The sequence below is a fragment of the Trachinotus anak genome, unplaced genomic scaffold, assembly GCF_046630095.1.
Source record: "Trachinotus anak isolate AG129_WGS33_773 ecotype Australia unplaced genomic scaffold, CSIRO_AGI_Tana_v1 ptg000031l, whole genome shotgun sequence".
Taxonomy (NCBI): domain Eukaryota; kingdom Metazoa; phylum Chordata; class Actinopteri; order Carangiformes; family Carangidae; genus Trachinotus; species Trachinotus anak.
The window spans coordinates 3,840,834-3,865,000 of record NW_027273882.1 but is presented as its reverse complement, the minus strand read 5'-3'; the positions used below and the strand labels follow the sequence as shown (position 1 = coordinate 3,865,000).

At 42.9% G+C, this 24,167-nt stretch overlaps 1 protein-coding gene across 8 annotated transcripts in view; it reads right to left on the bottom strand.

Moving 5' to 3' along the window:
• The window catches only part of LOC139612083 (DNA (cytosine-5)-methyltransferase 3A-like), a 106,162-nt gene that overhangs the window by 71,548 nt on the left and 10,447 nt on the right, over nucleotides 1-24,167 (bottom strand). For all 8 annotated transcript variants that reach the window (XM_071467260.1, XM_071467259.1, XM_071467261.1 and 5 more), the window contains one exon: nucleotides 20,916-21,023. In XM_071467260.1, coding sequence (XP_071323361.1) covers nucleotides 20,916-21,023 — 108 coding nt within the window. The remainder of the gene's footprint in view (nucleotides 1-20,915; nucleotides 21,024-24,167) is intronic.

Below are 24,167 nucleotides of genomic sequence, written 5' to 3'. Positions count from 1 at the left end.
CTGCCTCCAACTTATTATTAATGTCATTATTTGTAATTACCTGTTTATGACTGTTTCTGTCAAGTGCTGCTAATATCAGCCTGGAAAATGCCCTGACTCAGGGTCTGACATGTTTTGATATTGTGCATTCAAACTGACTTACGCCTCCTAAAACGCCTCCTCTAATACCTCCTCGAATGCCTCCTCGAACGCCTCCTCAAACGCCTCCTCTAATGCCTCCTAAAACGCCTCTTCGAATGCCTCCTTTAATGCCTCCTCAAACGCCTCCTCTCGTGACAAAACCTCAGTGTCAGTAGTTCTCCTCCCCTACTGACACCTGGCTGGAAAAAGTCCTGCCTCCAACTTATTATTACTGTCATTATTTGTAATTACCTGTTTATGACTGTTTCTGTCAAGTGCTGCTAATATCAGCCTGGAAAATGCCCTGACTCAGGGTCTGACATGTTTTGATATTGTGCCTTTAAACTGACTTACGCCTCCTAAAACGCCTCCTAAAACGCCTCCTAAAACTCCTGCTCTAATGCCTCCTCAAACGCCTTCTCTCGTGACAAAACCTCAGTGTCAGTAGTTCTCCTCCCCTACTGACACCTGGCTGGAAAAAGTCCTGCCTCCAACTTATTATTAATGTCATTATTTGTAATAACCTGTTTATGGCTGTTTCTGTCAAGTGCTGCTAATATCAGCCTGGAAAATGCCCTGACTCAGGGTCTGACATGTTTTGATATTGTGCCTTTAAACTGACTTACACCTCCAAAAACGCCTCCTCGAATGCCTCCTTTAACGCCTCCTAAAACGCCTCCTCAAAGACCTACTCTAATGCTTCCGAAAATGCCTCCTCAAACGCCTCCTCTCGTGACAAAACCTCTGTGTCAGTAGTTCTCCTCCCCTACTGTCACCCGGCTGGAAAAAGTCCTGCCTCCAACTTATTATTAATGTCATTATTTGTGATAACCTGTTTATGACTGTTTCTGTCAAGTGCTGCTAATATCAGCCTGGAAAATGCCCTGACTCAGGGTCTGACATGTTTTGATATTGTGCCTTTAAACTGACTTACGCCTCCTAAAACGCCTCCTCAAACTCCTGCTCTAATGCCTCCTCAAACGCCTTCTCTCGTGACAAAACCTCAGTGTCAGTAGTTCTCCTCCCCTACTGACACCTGGCTGGAAAAACCCCTGCCTCCAACTTATTATTAATGTCATTATTTGTAATAACCTGTTTATGACTGTTTCTGTCAAGTGCTGCTAATATCAGCCTGGAAAATGCCCTGACTCAGGGTCTGACATGTTTTGATATTGTGCCTTTAAACTGACTTACGCCTCCTAAAACGCCTCCTCCAATGCCTCCTCTAATGCCTCCTCAAACGCCTCCTCTCGTGAGAAAACTTCAGTGTCAGTAGTTCTCCTCCCCTACTGACACCTGGCTGGAAAAAGTCCTTCCTCCAACTTATTATTAATGTAATTATTTGTAATTACCTGTTTATGACTGTTTCTGTCAAGTGCTGCTAATATCAGCCTGGAAAATGCCCTGACTCAGGGTCTGACATGTTTTGATATTGTGCATTTAAACTGACTTACGCCTCCTAAAACGCCTCCTCTAATACCTCCTCGAATGCCTCCTCGAATGCCTCCTCAAACGCCTCCTCTAATGCCTCCTAAAACGCCTCTTCGAATGCCTCCTTTAATGCCTCCTTTAATGCCTCCTCAAACGCCTCCTCTCGTGACAAAACCTCAGTGTCAGTAGTTCTCCTCCCCTACTGTCAACTGGCTGGAAAAATCCTGCCTCCAACTTATTATTAATGTCATTATTTGTAATAACCTGTTTATGACTGTTTCTGTCAAGTGCTGCTAATATCAGCCTGGAAAATGCCCTGACTCAGGGTCTGACATGTTTTGATATTGTGCCTTTAAACTGACTTACGCCTCCTAAAATGCCTCCTTTAACGCCTCCTAAAACGCCTCCTCAAAGACCTACTCTAATGCTTCCTAAAATGCCTCCTCAAACGCCTCCTCTCGTGACAAAACCTGAGTGTCAGTAGTTCTCCTCCCCTACTGACACCTGGCTGGAAAAATCCTGCCTCCAACTTATTATTAATGTCATTATTTGTAATTACCTGTTTATGACTGTTTCTGTCAAGTGCTGCTAATATCAGCCTGGAAAATGCCCTGACTCAGGGTCTGACATGTATTGATATTGTGCATTTAAACTGACTTACGCCTCCTAAGACGCCTCCTCTAATACCTCCTCGAATGCCTCCTCGAACGCCTCCTCAAACGCCTCCTCTAATGCCTCCTAAAACTCCTGCTCTAATGCCTCCTCAAACGCCTCCTCTCGTGACAAAACTTCAGTGTCAGTAGTTCTCCTCCCCTACTGTCACCTGGCTGGAAAAAGTCCTGCCTCCAACTTATTATTAATGTCATTATTTGTAATTACCTGTTTATGACTGTTTCTGTCAAGTGCTGCTAATATCAGCCTGGAAAATGCCCTGACTCAGGGTCTGACATGCTTTGATATTGTGCCTTTAAACTGACTTACACCTCCTAAAACGCCTCCTCGAATGCCTCCTTCAACGCCTCCTAAAACGCCTCCTCAAAGACCTACTCTAATGCTTCCGAAAATGCCTCCTCAAACGCCTCCTCTCGTGACAAAACCTGAGTGTCAGTAGTTCTCCTCCCCTACTGACACCTGGCTGGAAAAATCCTGCCTCCAACTTATTATTAATGTCATTATTTGTAATTACCTGTTTATGACTGTTTCTGTCAAGTGCTGCTAATATCAGCCTGGAAAATGCCCTGACTCAGGGTCTGACATGTATTGATATTGTGCATTTGAACTGACTTACGCCTCCTAAAACGCCTCCTCTAATACCTCTTCGAATGCCTCCTCGAATGCCTCCTTTAACGCCTCCTCAAATACCTCCTCTAATGCCTCCTCAAACGCCTCCTCAAACGCCTCCTCTAATGCCTCCTAAAACTCCTGCTCTAATGCCTCCTCAAACGCCTCCTCTCGTGACAAAACTTCAGTGTCAGTAGTTCTCCTCCCCTACTGACACCTGGCTGGAAAAAGTCCTTCCTCCAACTTATTATTAATGTAATTATTTGTAATTACCTGTTTATGACTGTTTCTGTCAAGTGCTGCTAATATCAGCCTGGAAAATGCCCTGACTCAGGGTCTGACATGTTTTGATATTGTGCATTTAAACTGACTTACGCCTCCTAAAACGCCTCCTCTAATACCTCCTCGAATGCCTCCTCGAATGCCTCCTCAAACGCCTCCTCTAATGCCTCCTAAAACGCCTCTTCGAATGCCTCCTTTAATGCCTCCTTTAATGCCTCCTCAAACGCCTCCTCTCGTGACAAAACCTCAGTGTCAGTAGTTCTCCTCCCCTACTGTCAACTGGCTGGAAAAATCCTGCCTCCAACTTATTATTAATGTCATTATTTGTAATAACCTGTTTATGACTGTTTCTGTCAAGTGCTGCTAATATCAGCCTGGAAAATGCCCTGACTCAGGGTCTGACATGTTTTGATATTGTGCCTTTAAACTGACTTACGCCTCCTAAAATGCCTCCTTTAACGCCTCCTAAAACGCCTCCTCAAAGACCTACTCTAATGCTTCCTAAAATGCCTCCTCAAACGCCTCCTCTCGTGACAAAACCTGAGTGTCAGTAGTTCTCCTCCCCTACTGACACCTGGCTGGAAAAATCCTGCCTCCAACTTATTATTAATGTCATTATTTGTAATTACCTGTTTATGACTGTTTCTGTCAAGTGCTGCTAATATCAGCCTGGAAAATGCCCTGACTCAGGGTCTGACATGTATTGATATTGTGCATTTAAACTGACTTACGCCTCCTAAGACGCCTCCTCTAATACCTCCTCGAATGCCTCCTCGAACGCCTCCTCAAACGCCTCCTCTAATGCCTCCTAAAACTCCTGCTCTAATGCCTCCTCAAACGCCTCCTCTCGTGACAAAACTTCAGTGTCAGTAGTTCTCCTCCCCTACTGTCACCTGGCTGGAAAAAGTCCTGCCTCCAACTTATTATTAATGTCATTATTTGTAATTACCTGTTTATGACTGTTTCTGTCAAGTGCTGCTAATATCAGCCTGGAAAATGCCCTGACTCAGGGTCTGACATGCTTTGATATTGTGCCTTTAAACTGACTTACACCTCCTAAAACGCCTCCTCGAATGCCTCCTTCAACGCCTCCTAAAACGCCTCCTCAAAGACCTACTCTAATGCTTCCGAAAATGCCTCCTCAAACGCCTCCTCTCGTGACAAAACCTGAGTGTCAGTAGTTCTCCTCCCCTACTGACACCTGGCTGGAAAAATCCTGCCTCCAACTTATTATTAATGTCATTATTTGTAATTACCTGTTTATGACTGTTTCTGTCAAGTGCTGCTAATATCAGCCTGGAAAATGCCCTGACTCAGGGTCTGACATGTATTGATATTGTGCATTTGAACTGACTTACGCCTCCTAAAACGCCTCCTCTAATACCTCTTCGAATGCCTCCTCGAATGCCTCCTTTAACGCCTCCTCAAATACCTCCTCTAATGCCTCCTCAAACGCCTCCTCAAACGCCTCCTCTAATGCCTCCTAAAACTCCTGCTCTAATGCCTCCTCAAACGCCTCCTCTCGTGACAAAACTTCAGTGTCAGTAGTTCTCCTCCCCTACTGACACCTGGCTGGAAAAAGTCCTGCCTCCAACTTATTATTAATGTCATTATTTGTAATTACCTGTTTATGACTGTTTCTGTCAAGTGCTGCTAATATCAGCCTGGAAAATGCCCTGACTCAGGGTCTGACATGTTTTGATATTGTGCCTTTAAACTGACTTACGTCTCCTAAAACGCCGCCTAAAACGCCTCCTCTAATGCCTCCTCTAATGCCTCCTAAGACGCCTCCTCTAATGCCTCCTCAAACGCCTCCTCTCGTGACAAAACTTCAGTGTCAGTAGTTCTCCTCCCCTACTGACACCTGGCTGGAAAAAGTCCTGCCTCCAACTTATTATTAATGTCATTATTTGTAATTACCTGTTTATGACTGTTTCTGTCAAGTGCTGCTAATATCAGCCTGGAAAATGCCCTGACTCAGGGTCTGACATGTTTTGATATTGTGCATTCAAACTGACTTACGCCTCCTAAAATGCCTCCTCTAATACCTCCTCGAATGCCTCCTCGAATTCCTCCTTTAACGCCTCCTAAAACGCCTCCTCAAAGACCTACTCTAATGCTTCCTAAAATGCCTCCTCAAACGCCTCCTCTCGTGACATAACCTGAGTGACAGTAGTTCTCCTCCCCTACTGACACCTGGCTGGAAAAGTCCTGCCTCCAACTTATTATTAATGTCATTATTTGTAATTACCTGTTTATGACTGTTTCTGTCAAGTGCTGCTAATATCAGCCTGGAAAATGCCCTGACTCAGGGTCTGACATGTATTGATATTGTGCCTTTAAACTGACTTACGCCTCCTGAAACACCTCCTCGAATGCCTCCTCGAATGCCTCCTTTAACGCCTCCTCAAATACCTCCTCTAATGCCTCCTCAAACGCCTCCTCAAACGCCTCCTAAAACGCCTCTTCGAATGCCTCCTTTAATGCCTCCTCAAACGCCTCCTCTCGTGACAAAACTTCAGTGTCAGTAGTTCTCCTCTCCTACTGACACCTGGCTGGAACAAGTCCTGCCTCCAACTTATTATTACTGTCATTATTTGTAATAACCTGTTTATGACTGTTTCTGTCAAGTGCTGCTAATATCAGCCTGGAAAATGCCCTGACTCAGGGTCTGACATGTTTTGATATTGTGCATTTAAACTGACTTACGCCTCCGAAAACGCCTCCTTTAACGCCTCCTGAAACGCCTCCTCTAATGCCTCCTCAAAAGCCTCCTCTAATGCTTCCTAAAACGCCTCCTCTAATGCCTCCTCAAACGCCTCCTCTAGTGACAAAACCTTAGTGTCAGTAGTTCTCCTCCCCTACTGACACCTGGCTGGAAAAAGTCCTGCCTCCAACTTATTATTAATGTAATTATTTGTAATTACCTGTTTATGACTGTTTCTGTCAAGTGCTGCTAATATCAGCCTGGAAAATGCCCTGACTCAGGGTCTGACATGTTTTGATATTGTGCATTTAAACTGACTTACGCCTCCTAAAACGCCTCCTCTAATACCTCCTCGAATGCCTCCTCGAACGCCTCCTCTAATGCCTCCTCAAACGCCTTCTCTCGTGACAAAACCTCAGTGTCAGTAGTTCTCCTCCCCTACTGACACCTGGCTGGAAAAAGTCCTGCCTCCAACTTATTATTAATGTAATTATTTGTAATAACCTGTTTATGACTGTTTCTGTCAAGTGCTGCTAATATCAGCCTGGAAAATGCCCTGACTCAGGGTCTGACATGTTTTGATATTGTGCATTTAAACTGACTTACGCCTCCTAAAACGCCTCCTCTAATACCTCCTCGAATGCCTCCTCGAACGCCTCCTCAAACGCCTCCTTTAATGCCTCCTCTAATGTCTCCTCTCATGCCTCCTCAAACGTCTCCTCGAATGCCTACTCGTCAAACGCCTACTCAAATGCCTCCTCGAACGCCTCCTCTAATGCCTCCTCAAACGCCTCCTCTAATACCTCCTCGAATGCCTCCTCGAACGCCTCCTCAAACGCCTCCTCAAACGCCTCCTCAAACGCCTCCTAAAACGCCTTTTCGAATTCCTCCTTTAATGCCTCCTCAAACGCCTCCTCTCGTGACAAAACTTCAGTGTCAGTAGTTCTCCTCTCCTACTGACACCTGGCTGGAAAAGTCCTGCCTCCAACTTATTATTAATGTCATTATTTGTAATAACCTGTTTATGTCTGTTTCTGTCAAGTGCTGCTAATATCAGCCTGGAAAATGCCCTGACTCAGGGTCTGACATGTATTGATATTGTGCATTTAAACTGACTTACGCCTCCTAAAACGCCTCCTCTAATACCTCCTCGAATGCCTCCTCGAGGCATCCGAAAATGGAGGCTTCCGAAAATGCCTCCTCAAACGCCTCCTCTCGTGACAAAACCTCTGTGTCAGTAGTTCTCCTCCCCTACTGACACCTGGCTGGAAAAACCCCTGCCTCCAACTTATTATTAATGTCATTATTTGTAATAACCTGTTTATGACTGTTTCTGTCAAGTGCTGCTAATATCAGCCTGGAAAATGCCCTGACTCAGGGTCTGACATGTTTTGATATTGTGCCTTTAAACTGACTTACGCCTCCTAAAACGCCTCCTCAAAAGCCTCCTCCAATGCCTCCTCTAATGCCTCCTCAAACGCCTCCTCTCGTGAGAAAACTTCAGTGTCAGTAGTTCTCCTCCCCTACTGACACCTGGCTGGAAAAAGTCCTTCCTCCAACTTATTATTAATGTAATTATTTGTAATTACCTGTTTATGACTGTTTCTGTCAAGTGCTGCTAATATCAGCCTGGAAAATGCCCTGACTCAGGGTCTGACATGTTTTGATATTGTGCATTTAAACTGACTTACGCCTCCTAAAACGCCTCCTCTAATACCTCCTCGAATGCCTCCTCGAATGCCTCCTCAAACGCCTCCTCTAATGCCTCCTAAAACGCCTCTTCGAATGCCTCCTTTAATGCCTCCTTTAATGCCTCCTCAAACGCCTCCTCTCGTGACAAAACCTCAGTGTCAGTAGTTCTCCTCCCCTACTGTCAACTGGCTGGAAAAATCCTGCCTCCAACTTATTATTAATGTCATTATTTGTAATAACCTGTTTATGACTGTTTCTGTCAAGTGCTGCTAATATCAGCCTGGAAAATGCCCTGACTCAGGGTCTGACATGTTTTGATATTGTGCCTTTAAACTGACTTACGCCTCCTAAAATGCCTCCTTTAACGCCTCCTAAAACGCCTCCTCAAAGACCTACTCTAATGCTTCCGAAAATGCCTCCTCAAACGCCTCCTCTCGTGACAAAACCTGAGTGTCAGTAGTTCTCCTCCCCTACTGACACCTGGCTGGAAAAATCCTGCCTCCAACTTATTATTAATGTCATTATTTGTAATTACCTGTTTATGACTGTTTCTGTCAAGTGCTGCTAATATCAGCCTGGAAAATGCCCTGACTCAGGGTCTGACATGTATTGATATTGTGCATTTGAACTGACTTACGCCTCCTAAAACGCCTCCTCTAATACCTCTTCGAATGCCTCCTCGAATGCCTCCTTTAACGCCTCCGCAAATACCTCCTCTAATGCCTCCTAAAACTCCTCCTCTAATGCCTCCTCAAACGCCTCCTCTCGTGACAAAACTTCAGTGTCAGTAGTTCTCCTCTCCTACTGACACCTGGCTGGAAAAATCCTGCCTCCAACTTATTATTACTGTCATTATTTGTAATAACCTGTTTATGACTGTTTCTGTCAAGTGCTGCTAATATCAGCCTGGAAAATGCCCTGACTCAGGGTCTGACATGTTTTGATATTGTGCCTTTAAACTGACTTACGCCTCCTAAAACGCCTCCTAAAACGCCTCCTCTAATGCCTCCTCGAATGCCTCCTAAGACGCCTCCTGTAATGCCTCCTAAAACGCCTTCTCTCGTGACAAAACCTCAGTGTCAGTAGTTCTCCTCCCCTACTGTCACCTGGCTGGAAAAACCCCTGCCTCCAACTTATTATTAATGTCATTATTTGTAATAACCTGTTTATGACTGTTTCTGTCAAGTGCTGCTAATATCAGCCTGGAAAATGCCCTGACTCAGGGTCTGACATGTATTGATATTGTGCATTTAAACTGACTTACGCCTCCTAAAACGCCTCCTCTAATACCTCCTCGAATGCCTCCTCGAACGCCTCCTGAAACGCCTCCTCTAATGCCTCCTAAAACGCCTTTTCGAATGCCTCCTTTAATGCCTCCTCAAACGCCTCCTCAAAGACCTACTCTAATGCCTCCTAAAACGCCTCCTCTAATGCCTCCTCGAATGCCTCCTAAGACGCCTCCTGTAATGCCTCCTAAAACGCCTTCTCTCGTGACAAAACCTCAGTGTCAGTAGTTCTCCTCCCCTACTGTCACCTGGCTGGAAAAACCCCTGCCTCCAACTTATTATTAATGTCATTATTTGTAATAACCTGTTTATGACTGTTTCTGTCAAGTGCTGCTAATATCAGCCTGGAAAATGCCCTGACTCAGGGTCTGACATGTATTGATATTGTGCATTTAAACTGACTTACGCCTCCTAAAACGCCTCCTCTAATACCTCCTCGAATGCCTCCTCGAACGCCTCCTGAAACGCCTCCTCTAATGCCTCCTAAAACGCCTTTTCGAATGCCTCCTTTAATGCCTCCTCAAACGCCTCCTCAAAGACCTACTCTAATGCCTCCTAAAATGCCTCCTCTCATGCCTCCTCAAACGCCTCCTCTCGTGACAAAACCTCAGTGTCAGTAGTTCTCCTCCCCTACTGACACCTGGCTGGAACAAGTCCTGCCTCCAACTTATTATTAATGTCATTATTTGTAATAACCTGTTTATGACTGTTTCTGTCAAGTGCTGCTAATATCAGCCTGGAAAATGCCCTGACTCAGGGTCTGACATGTTTTGATATTGTGCCTTTAAACTGACTTACGCCTCCTAAAACGCCTCCTCAAACGCCTCCTCTAATGCCTCCTAAGACGCCTCCTCTAATGCCTCCTAAAACGCCTTCTCTCGTGACAAAACCTCAGTGTCAGTAGTTCTCCTCCCCTACTGACACCTGGCTGGAAAAACCCCTGCCTCCAACTTATTATTAATGTCATTATTTGTAATAACCTGTTTATGACTGTTTCTGTCAAGTGCTGCTAATATCAGCCTGGAAAATGCCCTGACTCAGGGTCTGACATGTTTTGATATTGTGCCTTTAAACTGACTTACGCCTCCTAAAATGCCTCCTCAAAAGCCTCCTCGAATGCCTCCTCTAATGCCTCCTCAAACGCCTCCTCTCGTGACAAAACTTCAGTGTCAGTAGTTCTCCTCCCCTACTGACACCTGGCTGGAAAAAGTCCTGCCTCCAACTTATTATTAATGTAATTATTTGTAATAACCTGTTTATGACTGTTTCTGTCAAGTGCTGCTAATATCAGCCTGGAAAATGCCCTGACTCAGGGTCTGACATGTTTTGATATTGTGCATTTAAACTGACTTACGCCTCCTAAAACGCCTCCTCTAATACCTCCTCGAATGCCTCCTCGAACGCCTCCTCAAACGCCTCCTCTAATGCCTCCTAAAACGCCTCTTCGAATGCCTCCTTTAATGCCTCCTCAAACGCCTCCTCTCGTGACAAAACCTCAGTGTCAATAGTTCTCCTCCCCTACTGACACCTGGCTGGAACAAGTCCTGCCTCCAACTTATTATTAATGTAATTATTTCTAATTACCTGTTTATGGCTGTTTCTGTCAAGTGCTGCTAATATCAGCCTGGAAAATGCCCTGACTCAGGGTCTGACATGTTTTGATATTGTGCATTTAAACTGACTTACACCTCCAAAAACGCCTCCTCGAATGCCTCCTTTAACGCCTCCTAAAACGCCTCCTCAAAGACCTACTCTAATGCTTCCTAAAATGCCTCCTCAAACGCCTCCTCTCGTGACAAAACCTCAGTGTCAGTAGTTCTCCTCCCCTACTGTCACCTGGCTGGAAAAAGTCCTGCCTCCAAATTATTATTAATGTCATTATTTGTAATTACCTGTTTATGACTGTTTCTGTCAAGTGCTGCTAATATCAGCCTGGAAAATGCCCTGACTCAGGGTCTGACATGTTTTGATATTGTGCCTTTAAACTGACTTACGCCTCCTAAAACGCCTCCTAAAACGCCTCCTCTAACGCCTCCTCTAATGCCTCCTAAAACGCCTCCTCAAATGCCTCCTCAAAGACCTCCTCTAATGCCCCCTAAAACGCCTCCTCTAATGCCTCCTCAAACGCCTCCTCTCGTGACAAAACCTCAGTGTCAGTAGTTCTCCTCCCCTACTGACACCTGGCTGGAAAAACTTGTGCCTCCAACTTATTATTAATGTAATTATTTGTAATAACCTGTTTATGACTGTTTCTGTCAAGTGCTGCTAATATCAGCCTGGAAAATGCCCTGACTCAGGGTCTGACATGTTTTGATATTGTGCCTTTAAACTGACTTACGCCTCCTAAAACGCCTCCTAAAACGCCTCCTAAAACGCCTCCTCCAATGCCTCCTCTAATGCCTCCTAAAACGCCTCCTCGAATGCCTCCTTTAACGCCTCCTAAAACGCCTCCTCAAACACCTACTCTAATGCTTCCTAAAATGCCTCCTCAAACGCCTCCTCAAACGCCTCCTCTCGTGACAAAACCTCAGTGTCAGTAGTTCTCCTCCCCTACTGACACCTGGCTGGAAAAACCCCTGCCTCCAACTTATTATTAATGTCATTATTTGTAATAACCTGTTTATGACTGTTTCTGTCAAGTGCTGCTAATATCAGCCTGGAAAATGCCCTGACTCAGGGTCTGACATGTTTTGATATTGTGCCTTTAAACTGACTTACGCCTCCTAAAACGCCTCCTAAAACGCCTCCTCTAATGCCTCCTCGAATGCCTCCTAAGACGCCTCCTCTAATGCCTCCTAAAACGCCTTCTCTCGTGACAAAACCTCAGTGTCAGTAGTTCTCCTCCCCTACTGACACCTGGCTGGAAAAAGTCCTGCCTCCAACTTATTATTAATGTCATTATTTGTAATAACCTGTTTATGACTGTTTCTGTCAAGTGCTGCTAATATCAGCCTGGAAAATGCCCTGACTCAGGGTCTGACATGTTTTGATATTGTGCATTTAAACTGACTTACGCCTCCTAAAACGCCTCCTCTAATACCTCCTCGAATGCCTCCTCGAACGCCTCCTCAAACGCCTCCTCTAATGCCTCCTCAAACGCCTCCTCAAAGACCTACTCTAATGCCTCCTAAAACGCCTCTTCGAATGCCTCCTTTAATGCCTCCTCAAACGCCTCCTCTCGTGACAAAACCTCAGTGTCAATAGTTCTCCTCCCCTACTGACACCTGGCTGGAACAAGTCCTGCCTCCAACTTATTATTAATGTAATTATTTCTAATTACCTGTTTATGGCTGTTTCTGTCAAGTGCTGCTAATATCAGCCTGGAAAATGCCCTGACTCAGGGTCTGACATGTTTTGATATTGTGCATTTAAACTGACTTACACCTCCAAAAACGCCTCCTCGAATGCCTCCTTTAACGCCTCCTAAAACGCCTCCTCAAAGACCTACTCTAATGCTTCCTAAAATGCCTCCTCAAACGCCTCCTCTCGTGACAAAACCTCAGTGTCAGTAGTTCTCCTCCCCTACTGTCACCTGGCTGGAAAAAGTCCTGCCTCCAAATTATTATTAATGTCATTATTTGTAATAACCTGTTTATGACTGTTTCTGTCAAGTGCTGCTAATATCAGCCTGGAAAATGCCCTGACTCAGGGTCTGACATGTTTTGATATTGTGCCTTTAAACTGACTTACGCCTCCTAAAACGCCTCCTAAAACGCCTCCTCTAATGCCTCCTCGAATGCCTCCTAAGACGCCTCCTCTAATGCCTCCTAAAACGCCTTCTCTCGTGACAAAACCTCAGTGTCAGTAGTTCTCCTCCCCTACTGACACCTGGCTGGAAAAACCCCTGCCTCCAACTTATTATTAATGTCATTATTTGTAATAACCTGTTTATGACTGTTTCTGTCAAGTGCTGCTAATATCAGCATGGAAAATGCCCTGACTCAGGGTCTGACATGTTTTGATATTGTGCCTTTAAACTGACTTACGCCTCTGAAAACGCCTCCAAAGACGCCTCCTCAAAAGCCTCCTCTAATGCCTCCTAAAACGCCTCCTCAAAGACTTCCTCTAATGCTTCCTAAAATGCCTCCTAAGACGCCTCCTCTAATGCCTCCTCAAACGCCTCCTCTCGTGACAAAACCTTAGTGTCAGTAGTTCTCCTCCCCTACTGACACCTGGCTGGAAAAAGTCTTGCCTCCAACTTATTATTAATGTCATTATTTGTAATAACCTGTTTATGACTGTTTCTGTCAAGTGCTGCTAATATCAGCCTGGAAAATGCCCTGACTCAGGGTCTGACATGTTTTGATATTGTGCCTTTACACTGACTTACGCCTCCTAAAACGCATCCTCAAACGCCTCCTCTAATGCCTCCTAAAACGCCTCCTCAAATGCCTCCTCAAAGACCTCCTCTAATGCCTCCTAAAACGCCTCCTCTAATGCCTCCTCAAACGCCTCCTCTCGTGACAAAACCTCAGTGTCAGTAGTTCTCCTCCCCTACTGACACCTGGCTGGAAAAACTTGTGCCTCCAACTTATTATTAATGTAATTATTTGTAATAACCTGTTTATGACTGTTTGTCTCCAGTGCTACTAATATCAGCCTGGAAAATGCCCTGACTCAGGGTCTGACATGTTTTGATATTGTGCCTTTAAACTGACTTACGCCTCCTCAAACGCCTCCTCAAACGTCTCCTCAAACGCCTCCTCAAACGCCTCCTCTAATGCCTCCTCAAACGCCTCCTCGAACGCCTCCTCTAATGCCTCCTCAAACGCCTCCTCAAATGCCTCCTCTAATGCCTCCTCTAATGCCTACTCGAACACCTCCTTTAATGCGTCCTGGAATGCCTCCTCAAACGCCTCCTCTCGTGACAACACCTCAGTGTCAGTAGTTCTCCTCCCCTACTGACACCTGGCTGGAAAAATCCTGCCTCCAACTTATTATTGATGTAATTATTTGTAATTACCTGTTTATGACTGTTTGTCTCCAGTGCTGCTAATATCAGCCTGGAAAATGCCCTGACTCAGGGTCTGACATGTTTTGATATTGTGCATTTAAACTGACTTACGCCTCCTAAAACGCCTCCTCTAATACCTCCTCGAATGCCTCCTCGAACGCCTCCTCAAACGCCTCCTTTAATGCCTCCTCTAATGTCTCCTCTCATGCCTCCTCAAACGTCTCCTCGAATGCCTACTCGTCAAACGCCTACTCAAATGCCTCCTCGAACGCCTCCTCTAATGCCTCCTCAAATGCCTCCTCCAATGCCTTCTCCAATGCCTCCTCAAACGCCTACTCTAATGCCTCCTCCAATGCCTCCTCAAACTCCTACCCTATTGCCTCCTCAAACGCCTCCTCCAATGCCTCCTCTAATTCCTCCTCGAAGGCTCCTCTTATGCCTCTTTAAACGCCTCCTCTCGTGACAAAACCTCAGTGTCAGTAGTTCTCCTCCCCTACTGACACCTGGCTGGAGAAACTCCTGCCTCCAACTCCTTATTAATGTAATTATTTGTAATTACCTGTTTATGACTGTTTCTGTCAGGTGCTGCTAATATCAGCCTGGAAAATGCCCTGACTCAGGGTCTGACATGTTTTGATATTGTGCCTTTAAACTGACTTTGTCTCTCTATGTCTCTCTTCACACGATGAATAACTGAAAATGTTGTTTGTTTTATTTGAGCAAGTTAACCTTGTTTTGTAAGTTTGGAATAACAGGTGTTCCAGTGCTGTGATTAAATGTTAAAAGCTGCACTATGCTGATCGGATCAGATCCAAATCTCCAGGACCAGGACCTCCATTCAGGTCAAGAAGACAAAACAACATCGCTGTTTCCTGAAACCCTCCTCCCCTCACACAGACCTACAGCTTTTACATTTAATTTTAACTTTTTGTGTAATGGCAATGCTGATAAAAATGTAAATAAAAAAACACAAGCAAGATGAATTTCACTGCATTGACTCATATTTATGAATGTAGATGGTATTCATGTTTTATCATGTAAGAAGCTGTTTTAAATTATTAGCTGTTTGTGAATCATTGGAATTTATGCATGCCGACAAATGAAAGGAAATACCTGACTAAATAATAATTAATGGGGATGCTTCAGTGCAGTACACGAGGGCTCAATGACTTCTGTGATGAGTTTGAAAACTTTGAGAACCATCCTGTTCATTATGGCTTCCAGAGTCACCAGATCTCAACCCAGCTCAGACTCTCACCAAATGAAAGACTGGAGTCCAAACCTGCAGTAAACTGTAGTTATGAAGAATTTATATGATAGTTTTACTTTACAAATGAAGATTTTCCTTCAAATATGTAAATAAAATATTTACTATATATTACACCGGCAGCTTCCGATGTTTTTGACTTTTTTCGATTAATTTTTAATATATTGATTTGAATTATACCACAGCAAACAGGAGGCGCTTGGATGTTCCACTGTCTTCAACTGATGTGTTTGGTGATTTTGTCAAATTTTGCAGGTATAAAATCAGGATTAGACCACAGGCCTTGAAGCTATGTAATAGGTTTTGACCTCGTCTTGTTTTGTTGTTGTTTTTTAACACTATAAACTGCTTTTTATCATTGCTGGTTAAATCTCCATGAGGTGCATATTTTTTACATGAAAATATAAATATGCAACATAATGTTTAAAAAAGCATAAACACAAATAAGGAATAAGTAGAAATATTAAAAGTTTGACTCATTGGAAATTATGCTGATCACTGTAATTCCCTACTATGAATATACTACTTTTACTGCTACTGCTATAACTTCACTACTTCTATACTACTATTACTTCTACTACATGACTTATAAAGTGTGATCGTGGACATATTAATGAACTAATATAGGACTTTAACACAATTACTTGAAGTGTTAGTAGTAACATAAAGCCTCTTTTGGTCCAAGACGGTTATTTTTTTATCCACCACCCACAACTTTTCTGTCAAACGCTGCAAACACAACCGCAATTTTTCCACAATGTCTCTGTGATCTTCATGGTTTAGGCACAAAATGGAAACCCCAACAGAAACCAGACTAAGCTGCATATGTGACGAGAGCAAACCAAAATTTCTGGTTATCAAGACACGCTAGTCTAAGTTAAGACCTTGACAGTTCCAACGATTATAGATAAAATCTAGTTATTAGTGTGCATGAAAAGTTTCATGATTTATACCAGTTGACATCACAGCTGACTGTGGCTGTGAGGGGATTTTCATGTAAAAGCATTGCGTAAATGTTGGGAAATGGGCCAATATATCTCTCTACTCCTACTGTACTTCAAACTACTCTGAAGTGTTTAAGCAGAAGCCACAAGCACAACACACACACGTATAAAAACCCCACCAGCTGCTCCACACATGGTGCCACTGGCAAAAACTGAGAGAAACAAGGAAACACGGGAGAAAGCAGGGAGGAAAGAGGACGGGACTGACACCTATCTTAAGTTGAGTGAGCAAGCGGCAAAGAAAAACTAAAGAGTAGACAGAAAAAAATAAGGAAAGGAAAAAGGAAAAAAATGGAAGCTTGAAATAGTTAAGGAGCATGTAGCTAATCTAATTATCCATGAAACCATCATCATTACTGTAATAATATGTGTGTACAGGCAAGTGTATTCGTGTGTGTTTGTGTGTCCTTGTGAGAGAGGTGAACGAGTGAGTGAAGGAGAGAAGTGAAGGAGCCAGAGGAGGAAAAAGTGAGGCTCCCTCCCTCTCTGCTCTCTATAGTTAGTGTCACTGACAGCTCCACCCTGAACCGAGCTCCACACAATAGCTCTATTCCTGGATACAGTCCACTGTGTGTGTGTGTTTGTGTGTGTGTGTGAGTCAGGGAGAGAAAGAGACAAACAGAGAGAGTAACACTACACTGTTCACTGGCAAGAAGCTTCTGTTGTACATGTATGTACAACTACACGTAATAATACTGCACACTGTATTGATAGTACTACAAGCAGTCATCAATACAGTATGCTACAACTACAACAGCTGCTACCGGTGCTACTGATATTGCGACAACAACTACCCCTACACTAATACTACTATTACATTACCACTATTGCTGCTACTACTATCATACTGTAGTACTACCCCTGCTGCAACTACAACTACTACTGCTACAACAACATGGTACTGCTTTACAACTTCTTATTATTTTACTTACACTACTTTTTTTTTTTTACAACAACTACAAGTACTTCTACTACTTCTTCTACTGTTGCACTATGGTTTTTAATGTTTAATTATACTGAATTTACTACCAGTGATTTAGTACAAACATCACTTACAAGTACACAGACCTTTTGTCATACTCTTATGTTTTATGTGCAGCCCTGTGTGTGTTATATGTGCGTGTGTGTGACAGGATTTATATCAATCCTGCCCATCTTGTCAGAGCTCAGACATCAAAGCATGATCAGATCTGCTCCCCTCACATAAATGCACACACACACACACACACACACACACACACACACACACACACACACACACACACACACACACACACACACACACACACACACACACACACACAGGGGTGGTTGTTTGATCAGCTATATTGACTTGCTGATTCTGCCACACAGCACAAAAGGGCACACACACACACACACACACAGAGTGATGAGAGAATGAATAATATGAAATATGGAGGAGAGGTGATGCCAAAGACCTGAAGTCACTCAGAGAGAATAAATATAGTGTACAGTGTCATTACAGTAATGCAGCATGGATTATTATTATCATTGCTGTCCTAAAGGTGACTGGAAGGTTGCCAGTTCAAACCTCCAGTGGAGCAAACACCTGGGAAGTACAGTAAGTATCACTGACACCTTGTAAAGATTAAAAAAAAAAAAACAACTACAACTGAACAGGAATTATGTGCCAATTTTACTCAGACTTCCTTAAAAATGTGCAAACATGCAGGGTAAAAAGCTCCAGCATGAGCAAAGATGTGAGCAGAAATGTCCTCTTATACCTATTATGTGGGATTTAGTGTATATAATTTGCCCTGTGATCAGTACTTGTCATTGTTTTAAAAGATTTTGCAATTACCAGTTCAGTAATGATGAATAATCAAAGTTCTCACTGCAGTTGGTTACAAGCAGCTTCAACCTGACTGGCCACATTTGGCTGTTTGTGCATTTTGTTGTCAATGTAAATGTGTCTGTTAATAATAAACTTTAAAATAATCATGTCAGCTTGATTTCTACATAAATAAAGCTTAGCTAATTAGCTAATTAACATGACAACAACACTACATTACACTACAATTAAAACAAGACTAGGTCAAAACCTGGTGTGTGGCTGGACTGTGTATCCTCAAAAACTGAGAACGTGGTTGAATACTTTTATGGAACCGCTAACTATCTTCAATGGAAAGTAGCTAAAACTCAAATAAATAATACATTGCGTCTCATTAGCATTCAGCCTAGTGTCAGCCAGTTTCAGCCCTTCGTCCTCTTGCTTCTCTCCTCCTCTCTATGCTCACATTTACAGTATTTCAATTCAGCTATAATTCTAATAAAGCTGTTCTCATTTTCATGTTTTTTCCATTTCTGTTGTCAGACAACGGAACAAGTTTGAAATAGTGAGTGAAATGTGGACCATTAAGATTAACCAGCAGTCACTTCCAAGCTGCTGCTCTGCTGCTAATGTCCTTATTCTATAACAGTGTCGTTGTCTGACAGAATCACTAACACATAAGTTAAAGACAGCGACTGTTTCAGATATATTTACTTGTGAAATTATCACTCAGGGAGTTAGAAGTTCAATCACCTCTTTGTTAGCTGTTGTGTAGTTGGTTGAATGAGAGGCAAAGAGAGGTTTGTCTGCAGAGGGAAAGCCCAACCTCACCCTCATAAGGCAGTACTAGCAACTCTTCTACAAAAAGTAGCTACGGTTTGTCCTAGATTAGTCACAAGGTGTTGTTTTGGAAAAAAGTCACTAAAGGAGTCTGACAAGTTGGTAAATCTAACGGCAAAGTCACTAAGTTGTCAACACAGCCTGTGAACGCCACCTGATGACGTAATAAAATTCATTTTGAAAGAGCAACAGCGGATGGGGAAACTCCAACATTCATGCAGTATTCAGCTGACCAATGGAGCAACTTCATCACTCAGTCAGTCAGTCAGTGATATTTACAGTTCTAGGATTGGCCCTGCTGTTGTAGTCTGGTTGCGACGTTGGAGGAGCTAATTCACTCACAGTTCCCTATGGAAAAGTACCATGAATTTTTCCAATAAATAATGTTGCATGACTCACAGTTGGGAGTTCTGTGGCTTGGATGGGAATGAAACTCTCCCGGGTGAATTGTCAGGCCAATATTTTAACTACTGTGTTAGAAAATATCACAAGTATTTGGAGGTAGATTTTAATTACAACTCCCAAGGTGGATTTCAGCAAGAAACTACAAATAACAGAACCTAAAATTCGGTTACATGCACCACTGATGAAAGAATGAAAGTTGAAGACAATGGAACTGAGAAAAGTTCATTTTAAATCAGCAGCTTCAATCAGTTCAGTTTAACCATTTTTGATCAACTTTGGATAAATTTAACAACTATGGCTTAAAAAAAAACCCAACTATGATAAAATTCACTGCATGGCAATCGCAGCGAAGACTCATGGGTATTGTATTTTTTTTGCGTTAAAATATATAATGTTATTCAGGCTGAGTTTAATAGTTGAGTCTTATCAATACATGCAACTTATATCTCAGAATGTAACCTTGAGTTTTATAGAAAACATCAATACTGATGTTCTGTTTGGTCATTACATTACCACCATTACTACTAGAGCTACAATCTGCTATAATTTAGGCTCCTTTACCGTCAGTGGATTAAACACCTGCAGTCTAATGTAGAGATGTGTGCACATTTTATGCATCATTAACTTAAATGGTTATTTAAAAACTCCCAACAGGCCAACAAGATCAGTCAGGATCTAAATAATGTTTTTATTTAAATACTCTACATCACAGTCTACGGAGTTTAAAAGCAAACTGCCAAAGTGTTGTGTTAAAAAAATGAGCGACGAGTTTTCTCAGAGACAAAATAGGATTGTAAAATTCTATGAATCTTTTCTTTCCAGGGAGAGTCCCATGTTTCTCTGAGACGTAACACTGAGTTTTGAAATGGGAATACAGAATGGGGAGAAACACTTCCAGAAACGTCGACTCCTCCGTCTTTCAAACCCCATTAAACAAACACAGAATTTGTTGGAGGCAGATGCATTAATTCATCCAAACAAACTTCGCGTGAGCGTTACCAAGTAGCAAGCAGAGCAATATCATTGTGGTTGTGTGTTTAAATATCAAAAAACTTGTTTACAATTCCACCGAGTGCGGTTGTGGTGTCAGTTATTCATTTCTCCCTCCTCCTGAACTAACAAGTGAGGGAGGTGTGGGTGGAGGCCAACAGTCATCCACAGCTCCTTATCGCTCTATATTCAATAGGTCATACCAACATTTGAGCAATCCCATCAAATCTGAAGGATATGATTCAAATTCCTCTCGTTATTACAACAGACCACAGATTCTGTTAAAATCGGAAATTCATCACATTGCTGACGCTAAAGATTCTTCTGTGACTTTAAGCAAAGTGATAACAGCAAGTGTGTGGAAAATGCGGGGGATGGAGCCGTGTTGATAAGTGATAATGATGACAAAGTTGAAAATCATGAGGAAATGAAGCTAACGTTACATGTTGATGGAGAGTGAACGCGCTGAAGTGTTCAGCTCTAGAACCAGTCATTGCACACTGCAGGGGCATCCCCGTTTTCAGACACAGTGCTGGTAAAATGCCTCAGTGTAACATAAAAGCAGAGGAGCAGAAACCACAACAAGCTGCTATGAGGAGGCAAGTGCTCCGTCACAATATCTGTCAAACACACTCAGATGTGACACCTGATCACTGCAGTGTGTCCTCAGATTTCTGTGAGAAAAACTGAGCTGACAGTCTGCATCAAAGTGAATGAAAGTGCCCCTGGAAACAGTGCATGCGTGTTTAAAGTGTCTTTTCAGCTCGGACAGTGAAATTGTGTATAGGTGAACAGATCAATCAATCACTCTGCTGTGGTTTTAAGCATCAAAGGCCAATGACAGGCTATTATTACAGTACTCACAGGAAGCAGCTGTTTGCGTTTCCTGCCAGGGCGGCCCACTCTGCGCTTGTTGCGGGGGCTCGCTGGCGTCCCCTCCTCTGGACTGTCCTGGTCTGCTCCATCTTCACTCTGACCAGGCACAGAGAGGCCACATCAAACACTGAGCCAATCAAATGACTGTATGAAGTTATAATTGATGTCAGCAGTGAGGCCCGCATTAAAGCAACAATCATCTGAGGCAATGTGGTTAAGAAACTCTCCAGGGTAGAGACTGGAGAGCAGAGTAGAATGAGAAAAGGGGAGCAGCATGCTGTTAATAGTTTTCAATAACCAGAGTATCTGCAGTTTGGAGAAAGCCAAATTTCACAGTTTTTATGACCTTTTCACGAGAGAGGACGCTAAACTGAAGATCAATTCCAAAACAAACTACTCTCAAAACAAATTTCACAAAACCCAGCTGAGTTCTGATTGAACAAAGCAGAAATACGAAAAAATAAATAAATATAAAATATGAAAGAGAAAGCCAGTAAATTATATTTTTACAGACATGAAATCCAGCTGTGTTTAGTAAAACAGACAGGAACGCATGTTGTACTAGCAGATCTGCCCCGGAGTGAGCGTGGATATGTAAAACAAAGAGAGGCCAAAATCTCTTACAGATTTAGATAATTCATTTACAAACCTGTCAAGATCTTGATAACATCATGCGTCTCTGCATGTCCTTATATTGCTGCCTCATGTGGAGCTTTGAAGCTAAATGAATTCCTCTCAGCAGATTTAAACAGCTTCCTCTGCTCTGCTCAGGGCAGAGTCGAAGTGGTGCAGTACAGGAGAATAGCAGTGGTGTGATTTTACAGCGATATATGGAATAAAAATAGCTTGCTGCACCTGTGTTTTAACTAGATAGTGTGCGGTGAAAATCAATGTTAAAAACCACTTTGAGAGGCTTCTAACCAGAGGGACTGCCTGATGAGATTACAGTCTGAGCTGAGATAACATTGTCCAATATTTCTTTCTGTGCTCACTTTTAATTTGTTATGTCATGTCAAACTGAAAAGCCCTTCTTACAGCTTCAGTGTGGTCGGCGGCTCGCTGGTTCACAGGCCTCCTTGCAGACATGTGGAGTTGATTTCAATCAAAAGAGACTTGACTTCAGCACCAACGAGTCTTGACTTCACTTGAACTTCAGCCTCATGACTTGAGATGATTTGATATCCTCCCCAGGCCCATACATTTACAATTATGTCATAAAAAAAAAGTTAAAAACAGCAAATTTCATTCATTTTCCTGACCACCCGTACACTCTGTGGCCAGTCATATTACTTGTACTGGAGGGAAAGTTTGGCAATGGGACCACCAGAAAGACGAAATATGACACTCAGGTTATTGTCCAGATACGATAAAAAGTGATTATAGTGCAGAGACTGACATTCATAATTACGTAGGTGAATAAACTGTATTTAATGTGGATTACTCCCATCTGGCTGATACCTGATCCACTTGGTAAGGTCAGCATCTCTCTTAATTATTTCTGTTAATTCAATAAACTAACTGTTACTCTGCTTAAACACAAAAATGGGATGTAAGCATTTAGTGACTTTTTTTCGGACACAAAATATAGGGTTTAGGATTTACTGGTGACTTTGCAAAACATCGACTTTGTCCCACCTCTGCCTCTGTGCCTGATAATGGTGGGTGTTTTCTAGCTTTAATAACATAATAATTAATAATTAATGCATGCAAAAAGAGCCAATATACTGTAGAGACAGTGGGTTGAGGAGACGAGAAGCCTGAGTGGTGCGAATCATGTTTGGTACAAAGAACCAAAACTCCACTCAGTCACAATCAGATTAGGTGTGAGTGGTTTTTTTTTTCCCCAGAGCTATAAACCTGCCGTCTCCCCTACAGTAGTAATCTCTGCGTAGATACAATCCCTGGTAATTTGAGGGTCCGACCAAACCCGGGTCAGGTCCACACTTTCTATTTTTACATCAGCTCTGGGCAAACTTTAACTTGCTGAGAGCCTTGGGTCTGTGCAAAATTTTCATTAGACCCAAGAGGACATGTGAAAGAGCCAAATAAAATAAGCAACACCTGCTGCTCTTTAGTTGAGCAGTCAAAACATTAATGTGGTTTCATCATGTAGGAGATTAGGCCTGTTACTTTAAGAGTATTTTAATATTTTAGCCAGGAGGCAGGAATGTGCCAGCTGCAGAGATTTTTATTACAGGCCTTTTTATTCATATTTGAACGCTCTTTATGTGCATCACTGCCTCGGGCAGTAATGAAATAAATGTCACTGTTAAAAGGAAGAAACATTAGACTTTTGTATTACTGAAGTGAACCAAGCAGCTTTAAAATCACCAGTCAGAAGGAGTATTGTTTTTAATTACACAACTTGTTCGGAGCTTTAACAGCGGTAAGTGATGTACACAGGAGTACAACCAATGAGAGGCACCAGAAAGACGTTCTGTGTGCTAGAGAGCAACGATCACGGCAAGAAGAAGGTTTCGAGGTGGAGATTGGTTGCAGAAAGAGAGAAGAGAACTTGCCTCTTAATTTTCACTATCAATAATCTCAACTGGCATCAGAAACCTGAGCATAAACATTCAGGGGGTAGCCATGCTGACCAGTCACAGTTCTCGTGGTCTCTGTATCCGCAATAGATCCAATTAATGGTTACATTTTTGAGGAAGTGCACTTCAGTGTGGCTTTGGCAGCTGTGTGTGGCCTTTGAAACTTATTGTAACCCCTAAATGTCAGACTGTCACCGTTAAAGCTACTCTCTTATTACCATCTTTGTTCTGCTGCTTCTGTAGTTTTTGTTATTATTGTTGATCATACAAAACTACATTCAGTGTTTTGCTGCTTGTGTGACCTACTCTTGTGCTTTTGTTGTGTAAGGCTCCACAAGAAAGTCTGTGGAACACATTTCACATCACTGTACTCTCTGAGTTTAATAATAACACCTGCTCTGTTCCTCCTGCTATAATCAGTGCTACCTGACTCCGTGCGTTGCCTGATGTCAGGTTAATTTCTATTAATGTCTTCCTCCCTCTGTCAGCGTGACAGTGGAGTGGTTACTAAGGTGCGGAAACTGCTTAGCAACTGTCTCTGACGGGGCCGCCGTGCTGACTAAACATTCTGATGTCACTTCCCTGACGATCAGCATAGCAACCAGCTAGAACTGGTAATGGCCCCACGCCTGCCAGCCTAGTGTGCTGTCCATATGCTTGTGTCACGACGCACACTCACACACACACACACACACAC